At 41.7% G+C, this 14,715-nt stretch overlaps 1 protein-coding gene across 4 annotated transcripts in view; it reads left to right on the top strand.

Moving 5' to 3' along the window:
- Positions 1 to 14,715, top strand: part of ZNF516 (zinc finger protein 516) — a 194,390-nt gene that overhangs the window by 59,984 nt on the left and 119,691 nt on the right. For all 4 annotated transcript variants that reach the window (XM_059724284.1, XM_059724283.1, XM_006266120.4 and 1 more), the window contains one exon: positions 5,646 to 7,672. In XM_059724284.1, coding sequence (XP_059580267.1) covers positions 5,770 to 7,672 — 1,903 coding nt within the window. In that variant the 5' untranslated portion in view covers positions 5,646 to 5,769. The remainder of the gene's footprint in view (positions 1 to 5,645; positions 7,673 to 14,715) is intronic.

Raw genomic sequence — 14,715 nt, 5'->3', positions numbered from 1 at the left:
TCCACTTGTCCCCATTCACCTCTGCTCCTGGGCTGCATCGTGCCCTGGTGCAGGAAGCTGGTGTCAGCTGCTCCTGGGGCCACTCCAGCACAGGCTGGGTGAGTGTGGACAAATGGGGCCCTGGGTGGCGTGGGGCATGGCACTCATCCCAGCCCATGCTGGAGTGGCCCTGGGAGCAGCTGACACCAGCTGCCTGCACCAGGACACAGCACAGCTCAGAAGCAGTGGTGAGTGGGGATAAGCAAGGCCCAGGTGTGGAGGGACAGGCGGAGCATGGTGTAGCCCAGTGGCTGCAGGCAGCTGGTGCTGGCTGCTCCTGGGGCCACTGCAGCTGGGGCTGGGGTGAGTGGGGCCACAGTCCTTTCCCCTCCCCCCCCCCAGACTTACCTGCTTAAGCGTGGGGGTGTCTGTGCTGAACATATGATACTGAATTTACCTCACATATAATGAATTATGGGTCTAAATATGCTCATTGCATAAGAGCAAATTTGCATATAAAGAACTCGCATAAATCAAGGGAAACCTATACTTTTGTTGTATCTTCCTATTTTTCTAGACAACTGCCATAATTTAATCGAACATGCCTTTAGGGGCTTCCTTTAACTCAGTCCTAAGCTATTAATTTGGGGGATCAGGTGTTCAGATACTCTTTTTATAGCTTTGGTGCTTATATGGACATCTGAGCTGTTACTAGGATACAATTTTCCCAATACAAGGTAGTTAGTATCTTAGTTTCAAATTGTAAACTTCATAAAGCACATTTTTCTATTTGAAAAACAAATGCATAGCAGAAAAAGCTTCCATTGTTGAATTTGAGATGTACCTTTTGGAGATGTTTGTAGTTGTATCGCTCCTTGAGGACATGGTAGATAATGTGATGCTTACCTCTTAAAATGCTAAACGGCAAGCTACCATAATTAATTAGAAGAGCAAAACTGAATTGTTTCTTAGAAAATTAAAGGCTTAGATTAGTTTAGTTTAAAACCAGTTAGTGTTGTTACATACACATCTAGATGAGTATCTGAGATTAGTACTATAACTGTTTTATCCTGTGTTGTGTTGAGTTTATGAAGTTATCTGTGGTCAGATTACTTTTATTCACTTCCCTGTTGGATATAATCTGAGGTAAACAAAATGACTTTGCAGATTTAAATTTCTTTTTCTTATTTTTGGGTCAGGAGTCTTTAGTAGCAGAAGCCTTTATATGTGGTTTTGATTTTGCTCTTGCTTTTTATATTTGTTTATATCCTAAGAAATGGATGTTTCTTCTCTTAATACTAAAGTAATAGTGTAGACCAGGGGTCGGCAATATTTTTGAGCAGAATGGCAAAAACACCTGCAACCTCGACCTGTAAGATGTTGGTGTGCCAGGGGCAGATGGCAGGGGAGCTGTGAGGGGCCTGATCCTTTTTGTAGCAGTGCAGCCCTGGGCATTTTTTGTAGCAGTGCACCCCAAGGTGCAAATGCCAAGCAAAATGCCTTCATGTGAGACACTCTGGTAGACATGCTGGGGTTGCTTACCCCTGTTGTAACTAATGCCTTGTTAATATCTACCTTATTAAATAGCTATAAAATGGAGAAAATGCAGTTTTCGTTGATATAATCTCAAATACAAGATGAAGTTTTCCCCTTCATCAGCAAGGGAGAAAAAGCCCCTCATCTTATATTTATGCATTAGGAAACCTCATTAAATACCGTGTCTATCATTATACTGCTGCCAAAAGCAGCATATGCTCAGTAATGGAAACCAGCTATGAAGTTGATTAAATGCAGCAAACACTGGCTATGACTCTAAAACACATGGCCCGTATTGGGCAATCATGCTGATGATGCAAGTCTAGCACGAAGATGGGATAGTGCAACCCATCTGAATAAGATGCATGTTAGAGCCCATTGCGCTCTGTCCCCTTCAACACTGTCTCTTTTGGAATTCATGGTGAGCCACTATATTGCATACACTTTGATTTCCTCTTTGTTTCCACAGGGAGCTGCATCTTTCTTTGCCATTTTCAGTTATTCCTGTTTCTTCACCAGCCTTAAATGTCTGGCAAACATAACCAAATGGGGCCCCAACAATTTACTCAGAATCCCTCTCTCACATGATTAGAGTGGCCCTGCGCTTGAAGAGGTGGAGTTGGATCAGGTTGCCCTTCACCTCATCTGCTTATGAATTCTTGTTGACTGCTGGTGCCCAGCCCAGTGAACTATATGATAAATCATGAGCCTTTTGACTCTTGACTAATATCATGCACAGTTTGTACTATGTGTAAATAGGGACCTACCAAAATTGTGATTGTACAGAAATAGCAAAATCTGGCATTGCTTGCGAAATTGGAGAATGCCTCTGAAATCTGAAAAAAAACCAAAAGGACACTCCGCATAACTTACTGAAAATAAAATGCTGGCTCCACAGAGGGAACCAGCAATCCTCATGGTGCTGTAGCATGGCCATGCATCCCACTGGGGAGGGAGGTGCTTCTAGCATGAAGGGGAGCACAAGATGGCTACTGCCCCCACCCCTCTCTGGTGATTGGATGAGGGTGGCCTATGAGGGATATGACTGCATGACAGACAGCCCTTGTAATCAATGAGCAGTGAGGGACAAGGCTGTTGGGGCCCTGTAACCAATCAGAGGCATGGGGGAAACTTCCTCCAATCAGCCTGCAAAAATGGTGGCCAGTCCTATGATCTCCCCATGAAATTGGCTGGCCACTTCCTTCACTTGAGTAGACTTCTATGGATAAGTAGGTACAAAAGCTGTGCTTGGAAATGTTTATGGAGTACCTGTGTTAAAACTTGCAGCAGTTTCAAGAAAGGTAAAATGTATCAATTCAGGATGAGCTAAGTCTATGGGTACCTATACAGACCGTTTATTACAAAATCAGTGTTTTCAAGTTTGCTTCTCACTTCCATGCGCTCAGGGAGAGCAGGGTTTGACAGTAAGGAGGAAGGGGAAGAAGTTGGAGGCACAAAGGGCAAGGGGGACACCTGATTCCCCCCACCCCACATATAATTCTCCTGGTGTAGCAGTGGGAGGGGGACAAATTTAAGGCAAACATCCAATACTTAGATTCTATACCTGGAAAATTCTAACAGTGTTTTTCATATAAAGGATCTAATTATTTGGGGGTTAATCTTATATTCATCATCATTCTGTATTTGAGTAAATATAATATATTACATTATATTAATATTTTAAAGAAGAATGTTTCTCTCATTTGTGTGCAGAGTGTCAAGAGTTTATTTTAAAATTCATATTGGGGTGCTGATCCAAATAATGGATCTAGTGCAAGGGTCGGCAACATTTTTGGACAGAGTGCCAAAAACACCCTAGCCTTGCTTTGTAAGATGTTGGAGTGCTGTGGCAGATGGTGAGGAAGCCACAGGGGAGCCAATCTTTGTTGTAGCAGTGCAGCCACGATCCCTTTTCCGAGGTGTGAGTGCCAAGCAAAATGCCTTCGTGTGCCATGCTCTGGTACCCATTCTTGGTGTTCCCTCCCCTTGATTTAGTGTTTAAAAGTGCTTATTATTAAACATGCTGTTGTGCCTTGCTTTATACAATTTTGTTCATTATTGACCAAAGTACCATTTATGACTAAGCACATACTCTCATATAAGCCCCATTGGCATAATAATGGTCTATGACCAGGTCACAAAATCCTTAGAAGCAGGTGTAGCAGTGGACGTAGTCTTTCTGGACTTTAAGAAGGCCTTCGACACTGTCTCTCACCCCATTCTCATTAAAAAACTAAGGGACTGTGGCATCGACACCTACACAGTCAAATGAATCACTAGTTGGCTGGAGGGCTGCACCCAGAGTGGTGGTGGACGGGTCATTGTTGACCTGGAGGTGATGTGGGCAGTGAGGTTCCCCAGGGCTCGGTCCTCGGGCCTGCACTGTTCAACATCTTCATCAGTGACTTGGATGAGGGGGTAAAAAGCACCCTGTTCAAATTCACAGATAACACTAAGATGTGGGGAGAAGTGGGCATGCTAGAAGGGTGGAATAGGCTGCAATCAGACCTAGACAGGTTACAGGGGTGGGCGGATGAGAACAGGATGGGTTTGAACACTGACAAGTGCAAGGTACTGCACCTGGGGAGGAAGAACCAGCAGCATACCTACAGGCTGGGGAACTCCCTTCTGCAGAGGAAGAAAAGGATCTTGGAGTCATTATTGATGCTGAAATGAACATGGGCCGACAGTGTGGGGACGCGGTCAAGTAGGCCAACTGTACCTTTCATGCATCCACAGATGCATCTCAAGCAGGTCCAAGGAGGTGATCCTCCCCCTCTGTGACACTGGTTAGGCCTCAGTTGGAGTACTGCGTCCAGTTCTGGGCGCTGCACTTTAGGAGGGATGTGGACAACATGGAGAGGGTCCAGAAGAGGGCCACCCACATGATCAGGAGCCAGCAGGACAGGCCTTAAGAGGAGGGGATCTAGTGGCCGTTTACAAACTGGTCAGGGTGGACCAGTAGGCATTGGGGGAGTCTCTGTTCCCCCGAGCACTACCAGGAGTGACAAGCAATAACGGTTACAAGCTGGCAGAGGGTAGATTTAGGCTAGGTATCAGGAGGCGCTACTTCACTGTCAGGGCGTCTAGGATCTGGAACCAACTTCCAAGAGAAGTGGTGCTGGCTCCTACCCTGGGGGTCTTTAAAAGGAAGCTGACCGAACACCTCGCTGGTGTCATTTGACCCCAGTGCTCTTTCCTGCCATGGCAGGGGGTCAGACTTGATGATCTGCTCAGGTCCCTTCTGACCCTACCAACTATGAAACTATGAAATTATAACCATCAGCGATTATCTAAGCATGTGTTTATTTGCTGTGCTGAATTGGGGACTGCATCTTGAATTACCTTTTTTTTATTTTCATTTTTTCTTCCCCATTTGATTGTCCATTGGGAAACCATCTTAAGATATACTGAACACTTCATTAGTCTTCGTATTATTGTTATCTTCTTTAATGAGTATGTCAAGTGTACTATAGTTTTCTTGCCTTTTCCATGGAATACAAGCCACATCAAACATAACAGAACTGCCTGAGACAAAAACTAATTCAATTTTAAGAGGAATTCTGTATTTTAGAAAGAATGTCTTCAGGAAGAGTCTTTATCTCTGGGCAGGAAAATACCTTACATGAGGTTATAAAGACGTAGACCTAAAACGTAACAACCATTTCAAGAAATGGTCTAATTTAAAGCGACACGTGTGTGTGTGTGTGTGTGTGTGTGTGTCTGTCTCTCTCTCTCTCTCTCTCTCTCTCTCTCTCTCTCGATGTATATAGATACTTTAGCTTGGTTTTAACTAAAAAAAAAATGTTTATTTTAAGTTTGTCTTTTTAAGATTTCTTCCCTAAAGCTTTTCTCCTTGGGTAGACATCATTCTTTTTACCAAAAGTTCTTTTTATTATTGATGCCTTAACTGCTCATTGTGTAATTGAAGTAATGAGTGTTTCAGAGTATGAATGGAAGGTACTGCTCTTTTTTTGTTGAATTAAAATAAATCTAAAGTATAATATGCATTTGAAATTGGGGTTAGTTACACAAATGGACCAAGGGAAAGTAGAAATAGTCCTAAACATATTTTAAGAATATACTCAAACAATTTTTTAAATTTTTGGGGGGCTTTGTTTTCATTTTAGGTGCTCAGTGTTGTCTGCTTATGAAACGCACACGTATCCATTGACAACTCAGTCTTTTTTGAGGCATCAGAAGGAGGACCTTTCAACTGAAAATGAAGAGAGAAAACTCACTTGGCAGAACTGTATGATTGAAAACGCTGTCCGGCTATCTGCTATTGGACAAGTTTTGGTCCTTCTGCCCTGTCTGACTGATGTTGTGGCAGTAGTACAGATGGACCGCAACAGAGAAGCAGAAATGGAGTTACGAAGATCCTCCAGTCCTGGCAAGATGAACAAGAGTGATGTTGATGGAGACAAGGTCATGTGCCACAGCTGCTGCATCTGTGGCAAAAGCTTTCCTTTTCAAAGCTCCCTGTCCCAACATATGAGGAAGCACACAGGAGAGAAGCCCTATAAATGTCCTTACTGTGACCACAGAGCCTCCCAAAAGGGCAACTTGAAGATACACATTCGGAGTCACAGAACAGGCACTTTAAGTCAGGGGCACGAGGTAGAGATGGGAGAGGCCCAGCTCGGAGAGATGGGAGTCTCGGAAGGCCTTGATGGGTGCACCAGCCCCACCAAAAGTACATCTGCTTGCAACAAGATTGTGAATGGTGCAACCCAGACAGACAATGGCAAGATCTTGTTGAGAAGCAGTAAGAAGGAGGTGGCAGATTCAACACCAGCAGAAGATGGTAAACTACCTATTTACCAGTGCACCTTCTGCAAAAACAAGTTTGAGAGAAAGAAAGATCTTGAACAGCACATACACCAAGTCCATAAGCCATTCAAATGTAGGCTCTGTAACTACATGACATTAAGAGAAGAGACACTGTTAAACCACATAGAGAAAGACCATATTATAGCTCAGGTTCCAAATGGGGAAGCTTACACTGAGAACTGCAAGAGTGAACTGAGTGCTGGTGAGTTCCCTTGTGAAGTCTGTGGTCAGGCTTTTAGTCAAACCTGGTTTCTCAAAGCTCACATGAAAAAACATAGGGGTTCATTTGATCATGGATGCCATATTTGTGGCAGAAGATTTAAAGAACCCTGGTTTCTCAAAAACCATATGAAAGCTCATGGCCCAAAGACAGGGAGCAAGAACAAACCAAAAAATGATTTGGAGCTTATAGCCACTATTAATGATGTGATTCAGGAGGAAACTATTGTGACTGGCTTGTCTCTGTACGAAGTTTGCACCAAGTGCGGGAATCTGTTTACAAATATGGAAAGCCTAAAAGCACACAATGCTGTTCACTACAAAGCTCAAAGAAGCAGCATTGAGGACAAAGCTGAGAGTTTAATTGATGGGAACCTAGATCCATCTGTAACAAAGCAGTTTTTCTTACAGTGCCTGAATCTGAGGCCGTCTGTAGGAACAGATAGAGTTACAAGAGGGCAGCTTGGAAAAAGGGTAGCTGAGCTGGATCCAGTCAATAGCTACCAGGCTTGGCATTTGGCCACCAAAGGAAAAGTAGCTGAGCCTTCTGAGTACATAAAGTATGTGGGGTGGGATGAAGTCCTAGCTGATGCTGATGTAACTTATGACAAAGATAAAAGAGAATACATTCTTGTTAATCAGGAAAAGCGCAAGCGAGATCAGGATTCACCTAGCTCATCTAGCAACCCCAAGAAAAAAAGCTGTGCTAGTGGACGTTTGGAGAAAAACAGTGGTGTGCAATCAGGTGAAAACTGTATCATTTCCCCGGGGGACCTGGACTACAAACCCTCCTCAAAGCAAAGCAGGAGAGCATCCCAAAACAAGTCCACCGAGTGCTTTGAATGTGGCAAGATTTTCCGCACCTACCACCAAATGGTGCTCCATTCACGGGTGCACAGGAAAGAACGCAGGAGCTGCAGTGAGAGTGGGATGGCTACTCAGCCAGACCGATATGGGTCCAGCAGTGAGGAGGGGGACTCTGGTTCTGTCACTGGGCCGAGCACTCCAGGTTCAGCTTCAGCCCCAGAAGATTCAGTGACCTCTGGAATGGGTGAGGAGGGTGCTGAGGACAGCTCTGAGGAGGGACTACCTGAACCATCATTGGGTAAGCTCATACACAACCTTGTTCTCTCATCTCCCCCCCTCCCTCCTTTCTTCCTTTGTTCCCATTTCTTTAGATCTCTTAGTTGCAATGCCTCTCAGCCTCCTGGGTCCCAAATGTGGGACAAAAAAAGGAGTAAAGCCTCAAAGTAAGAAGCAACTAAAATAGCATAAAAAGCTTAAAATTCTTGTGGATCAGTTCTTTACCCTAATTAACTTTGTTTATCATCTCAGCTTCATGAGTCAGCATTTCTGATGTAAGTAAAAGTGAGATCACAGGAAGACTTCACAAGATACAGGTACATTTGGATTTCAAATGAAGGACAGTTGAGAGGCATTTTTGTCACCCTAGCAACACGGTTACCTCTGTTGGCAGTATATTTCCTGGACATCTCTGCAGCCTGTTTTACCTTGATTTATATATACCCTGTGTAGCCTTCTGCATTCAGCATTTAGGTGTAGTTAGATCACAGTTTGCAAGCATAATCTTAAAGCACATAAACTTGCTAATTACCAATGAGACAGGCATTTCTTCCTCTTTTTTTCTTTTTTTTTTTCTTTCGGTGCTCTGCTTCCCAAACTTGTGTTTGTAACTACAAGGCTGTAATTAATCTCTCTGGATTAAAGTGGTCCTCTGAGTCCAACTTCAGTTAAATGGAAGAAATTATTCCCCAAATAGCAGCAAAGTAAATATTTAAAAAAACACGATTAACTACTTTTGTATAATTTTTAAATTTTTTGTTGTTCACCCTCGTTTTTTATAATGCTTTCTTAAAAATGTGAGATTAGCATTTCCTTCCTTTCTAGGCTGGTGGCTTTACTGTTTGGCAAAACAGTGAAATTTCTCTTCTTTCTCTTTTTTTTCTCTCTATTCTTTCTTTTTCTCTCTTTCATGAAGAACTAAGTTTTTGTAGTGTTTAATTTGTTTTCAGGAGTATCATTGATGAAGACCTCGGCACAGTTCTGAGAATGGGCGGTGTCTTATCTATTTTGGTTCACCTATGCTTTCTTGGCTTGCTAGTACATCTTCAGCATCAAAACAACTTGTTGCCAGATGATGTGTTATTGGCTAAATATAGCTTTTCTTATTGACTGAAATTATGATTTGATGTTGGATAGTTTTTGTCATTGGGCAACTCATAAGATTTTGATAGTTTTAAAAGGAACCAACATTTGTGACAAAAATACTTGGCAGTGCTTCTAAAATTAATACTTATAACATTTCCCCCCCCCCCCCAATATTAAACACACACTTTTGTTCCTAAAATGTGCTTATTGGAAAAGAGCTACTCCCAAGGTTGATTTTTATGGAAGCCGGATAAAGCTCCAAAATGAGCAGATCAGGGGCACACTAAAAGGGAAGATTAACAAAATGCTAAAACCAGCTTTTTATGTGCTTCCTTACTTTTCCCACAGACCACAAAAAAGCTCTAGTGACAAATGGTATATGTTTTGCTAACATATCTTGTTATTAGGCTCAAAATTTGGCTTACACATTCACTGTTGCTTTTATGCAATTAAAAGAAAAAAAGTTTGAAAGTGTACTAGCTGAATTCGTGTACGTCCGTTAGGTACCAATTCAACACTTCTGTGGACCTGAAACAATATTAACTGAACTGTAGCTTCATCTGGGGTAAAAAAAGGCTTGCATGCTTTGCCAGTGTAGTACACACTGTCTTTATGGAAATAGTAGTAATGGAAAATCTTCTGCCTGGAGACGGACTGAAATCACAAAAAAACTTTTTTCAGACAGTGTTCAAATTGTGAACTATTCTTCTGTATTATTTGTTTCAAATTAAGCCCTTTGGCTGCTGACAGAAGTGGGGGGGAAAAAACCAAAAACAGATCTTTACTAGAAGAGGAAGCACGTTTGACTTGGGGGGCTAGCGTCTGTATAGATCAGGCGCTTTAGCAGGGCTTTTCAGCGCTTTTATCTAATAGCTGATTCAATCATCTATTGGATAAATGCGGCAAAAAGCCCCAGTGAAAGCATGTGATCTGTACAGACATTGGGTGAGCCAGGTGAAACTAACACAGTGCCTCTTCTGGTCATATGCTGTACTCAGCGCAAGGACACAGAGCTGGAAGTAAAGCGCTTTTTCTTTCTCCCCGTTTGTAAGCAGCCTATATTTTTAACAAGGGGAACTACTGCATCTCTCTCTCTGTCCCAGTTCCTTCCTCAGTGGAAAGGTGAGCACTTTAAAGCTACACAATCAATTTCAAAGTGAAAGGTGAGCACTTTAAAGCTACACAATCAATTTCTTTTTCAATAATTACAATAAATAACTGGCACAACTCTTTGTTAATAAGCAGTGCCAGGAAATTCATTCTCTTGAATTACAAGTTGGTTATTGTCCTCTGTATTGAGCAGTGAGAAAGTAGCAAAGTGATCCTGTTAAATAAAGGTGAATCCTGAAAAATAGATTTATTTGCATTAATTGACCACTTGCTTCATTTTGCGTTCAGCAGGTTCACATTTGAAGAGGTACTTAAAGTGATTTTTGTGTATTTAATAAGGAACTTCCTTCCTTTATGACATAGAGAAATATTATCTTTTGTTTTCATTGCAGTTTATTTAAGCTAATATTTACTGGCAATATCAATGAAATATATATTTTTCACAAATGTCAAAGTTCTCAGTTGTAAAGAATATAACGGAAATGATATATAATCATATTTTTAGGCCAAGAGCAGCAATTTATTTTTCCTTTTATATATCTTTGATAAGATAGATGGTATTTCTGTTATATAGTTTCCCATTTGAAGATAAAGGAGTGGGTTACTGTCCATCAGACTCTGACTATGTATTTTAGCTGGCTGCAGGTTGCTTTTTCAATTCAGGAGTCTTTCTTTGCCTTCTTACGAACCCAAACTTGGAGCCTATAGTGTAGGCCAAACTGTTTTCATTTACAATCAGAGAACCCCATTAAAATTGGAAACTTTATTATGGTCTTTAAGAATGTTATAGGTTTAAAATATTAAAATATTACTTTTTAAAATATTATAGTTTGCTTTTTGCTGCTGAAGCTTTTCTGGTTAATCTTACTGGTTCTTGTGGCCGTTTCAGTCGGTAGCAGATCTACAACAGTATGTGCAGTGATCATTCAGTAAATGTAAGTGAGCAAACAATGTTCTCAATTTTTAGTTTTACTTTTGTTGTTTTTACTTGTTCCTTTGATGCTGTTTTTACTTGTAATGTGTTTGGGCCTACCTCGTGCTACTCAGGAGACTATTTAAAGTTACGTTGGCTTTTTTCTATAAATGTTTTATTTTTGAATCTTACTTTCTTTCCCCCAAACTTTTGCAAGTACCATGTGACATAAGCTTGAGGAGCAGTAGGAGTGTGACCCTGCAAGCTACTGAGCATTCTGGCCCTGATCCAGCAGAGCACTTAAGCATGTGCTTATATTTAAACATGTGAATAGTCCTGTTGATTTAGTGAAGCGTGTGCTTTGCTGAAGAGGAGCCAGAATGTTCAACACCTGGCAGAACTGAGTCTTGGAGCGGCATAAGATGCACACTAAATGTGGAATTGCTCTGAGTGCCTCAAATACAGGGTATTCCTGTCTTTCATGTGTATGCAACTTACCCTCTTCTCTCTTAGGTCTCGAGTAACATGACCTCTGGTCATTTGGGCTATATTTGCAAGTCTTGGTTATCATCAAACTGGTTTGGGGAGTACTTGTTGATGGTCTATGGCAGTAGTTAACCTTTTCTAGATTCAAGGCACCCCCCACTACGCTAAAGACACCCCTCAGAAAATTCCAGGTCTTTAGTTTTCAATTTTTTTGACCATAGAAAAAATAATAGAGCAATCTTTCTGTTGCAAAGAACTCAGGAAGCCCACAGCAGGTCAGAATGTTTTTAACACTGTGGATTCCTATTTGAAATCTCTGGATTTATTTTGTGAATTTTGTATGTATATCTGGCAGTGCTGACATTTGTGTTGGCACCCCATGGCACCCTTGAAAGGATCTCAAGGCACCCAAAGGTACTGTAGCATGCTGGCTGGGATTTGCTGAGAGCTGTCTGCTTTCATAGTATTGGCTCCCCACTGTATATCTTGCTGTTAATCATTTTAAAGGGTTACTAAAAGCACTTTAAACACTTTCCTAGGATCTCTGTTTCCATGTATGTAATCACTGCAGTTGCAGAACACTGTGCAAGTGAAAGTGAGGGAGTCCATGAGATGGGCAGTTGAGAAAGTGGTGGCCCAAGAATTTTTTTTTTTTGTATTAGGAAGGATCTGCTCTACTGATAGGTCTGAGGGTACCTGTCCTGGCTGTAATTTATTTGTGTTTATTGGTGCCATGTATGCCATCAGCAATAAGGTAGCCCCAGCATCTCTTATTTTATTCCTTTTTTGCACCAGATGCAAGCAGCTATGCTTAGCGCTCACCTGGCATATTTATTAATTCTGGTTGGAAATAAAATTGTTAGTTGGTGTGGGGTGGGAGAAAATATTTTTAACTTTTTATCTCATTTGCTTCTCCCCAGAAAATGTATTTGTGGGAAGCCAAATAGTGCTTTTAATGGTAAATTGAAAGCAGAGGACCTAATTTAATCCCCATGTTGTCAGCATTTTAGTTGTGGAACCCCAAAATGGACAGGATTACTTCACTCCTGGCTAACTTGTTATTAAAACAAAATAGCATTTAAAGATTTTTCTTTCCAAATAACATGGTGTGATGTAGCCAGAACTCTAAATCTCTGTCTGTAGGCAACTGGTATTTATTTTTTCTTAGTGTGTCTTTTTTAGCTTAATTACCGCAATTACCCACAATGCCTTGCATATACAAAATTGGTATCATGGTGTACTTTTCACTTCGAAAGTGCGAAGGCATCAGTTTATGCATTATAGACATAGCTTAAACTGTTCTGGAAGCCTAGAAGGAAGCAGAGATTGTGAGGACAGGACTGCCATCTGCATCAGGTGGGAAAATGGGGGAAACAAATGGAAGTAGTTTTAATATTTTGGGTTCAACAAGCAAGCAGCTGAAGAACATATCTTAGGATATCTGCAGTTCAGGATTTAGATGAGTGAAGGAAATTTGATATCCTTCCTACCCCCAATACATTCTCTCTCTCGCTGAAGGGAGCAGTAAAAAAAAAAAAATATTAAGTAAGCAAAGAACACAAACAGACATCAGTTTATTATACATGGGAGAGGGAAATGGGGGGATTGTTATTGTAACTTGGTTTTATCAAAGAAATGAGGAATCAAAAGGAGAGAGCATTGTGCCATAGTGGAAGAATTTTTTCTCCATTTGCTTTTCTCCCCACTTCCTTTTCTGTCTCCTACATTGTTTTTTCTAAGCTGCTTCCAGCTTTCTCTTAAAAATGTAAGAGGTGGACTTGTTATCATTTTGCTGTTGGTGTTTGTTTTCTGTTTGTTATAGTAATGGGCAAGAGCCAGCTGGGCTTGGGGCTGCATTCTGTTGGGCAGCGTTATAAACACAGTGGACCCATCTACACGTTCATTAATGTACTTTTGCTAAGGCACATTAAATTTAGTATGTCCATTTTGAAGTACTAGAAAAAGGTGTATTAGCCTATTTTAATACACACTAGCGAAAATGCACTTTTTTTTGGTGATGCTTTAATTTGCATTAAAATAGGCTAATGCACATTAAAGCACATGTGTAGATGCTCCCAGTAGCAGAGAGTCTCTGCCACAAAGAGCTAATGGGGTAATCGGACAAAACAGATCCCAGGTGGAGAAAGGGGATGAGATATACAAGCCAAACATTTTGCGGGTGGCAGATTTTTGTTCATTGGGTGAAGCTTGCTGTGACAGGGATTAGCTAAATAAGGTGGCAAGAGAAGGGAAGAGGGAATAAAAGGGGTGAGTGAAATTAGGTAGGGGAGAGAGGGGGTAGAAGAAGGAAGAGAACAAATGATAAGTGAGAATGAGGTAATGGAGGCAGAGCAAACCGCTGATCAGCATTTGGTAGCGGAGATAATGTCCAGTCAAAACTGTAGAATAGACTGGTACTCATGGGTGTTTGGAGGACTCTGCGTAAGTTCTTTATACAGCTCTTTTGCTAGCTTCTGTCTCTGGCTGACTCTTCCAGATTGTTTCCATGAGGCTGCATGGCTGTGGGGAGGTAGGAGTAAGGCAAAGACTGGCACCACTGAGGACCTAGTCTCACCTTGGGGATCTTCCCCGAACATTTTTGGATCCATGGCTTGCACTGAATGACACACTGAAAGCTTGGAAAGAGCTGAAGTGGAACATGGGCTTCTAAGGGAGGTGGTGCTCTCCCCTACCTTGGGGGTCTTTAAGAGAAGGCTGGATAGGCATCTGGCTGGGGTCATCTGACTCCAGCACTCTTTCCTGCCCAGGGCAAAGGGTTGGACTCAATGATCTGATTGAAGTCCTTTCTGACCCTGGCATCTATGAATCTATAGGAAAGACAGAAGAGTTTGGATCCTTCAAACCTATTCCCAGGGTACCAGGCAATTGAAGTTATGAGTAGGTAAAAAGTAGGTAAGGGACTAGAAGAGGTACATCACTTTTTTGCCTCACATTTGTCAGGGGCGGGAGAACTCAGGAATGGTATCTTCAAATAAATCAAAAACTTCTTAGTCACACCACTAAGAAAAAAAGATGCGTTTCCTGGTTACATTGGAAGGGGTACCTTAAAATGGTATTAAGTATGGGTAAGAGTGAGTCTTCTGAGATTTTGGCTGGTTTTTGGCTTTAGTTGAAACTTCTGGCACTCAGAAAATGCGTGTTTTTTTTCCAACGAGACTCCTTAGGAATCAGTAAGTAGGTCATCATTGATAATCCCTTGATTCAAGGACAATCTCTATCATGGCTTATTGATGGTGATTTAAGAGTCCAGTCTGTGAGCCACAGATTTGTCCACAGAAGTTACTGGCCTTTCTGCAGGGGAGAGTAGGCTGGGGATTCCTCTTCTTTTTCTTCCTCCACTCTCTCTTCTCTGCTTTGAGCGCAAGACACTCTCCTGTGAAACAGGCTGCTTGGTTGAGGTCGTGGCAACTCTTGGTATCAGCATGTTTTCTTGAGGTATGCTTTCAATG

This window comes from Alligator mississippiensis, chromosome 3, assembly GCF_030867095.1.
Source record: "Alligator mississippiensis isolate rAllMis1 chromosome 3, rAllMis1, whole genome shotgun sequence".
NCBI lineage: Eukaryota > Metazoa > Chordata > Crocodylia > Alligatoridae > Alligator > Alligator mississippiensis.
Note: the sequence above shows the minus strand (reverse complement) of the source record. Positions and strands in the feature narration are given on the sequence as shown.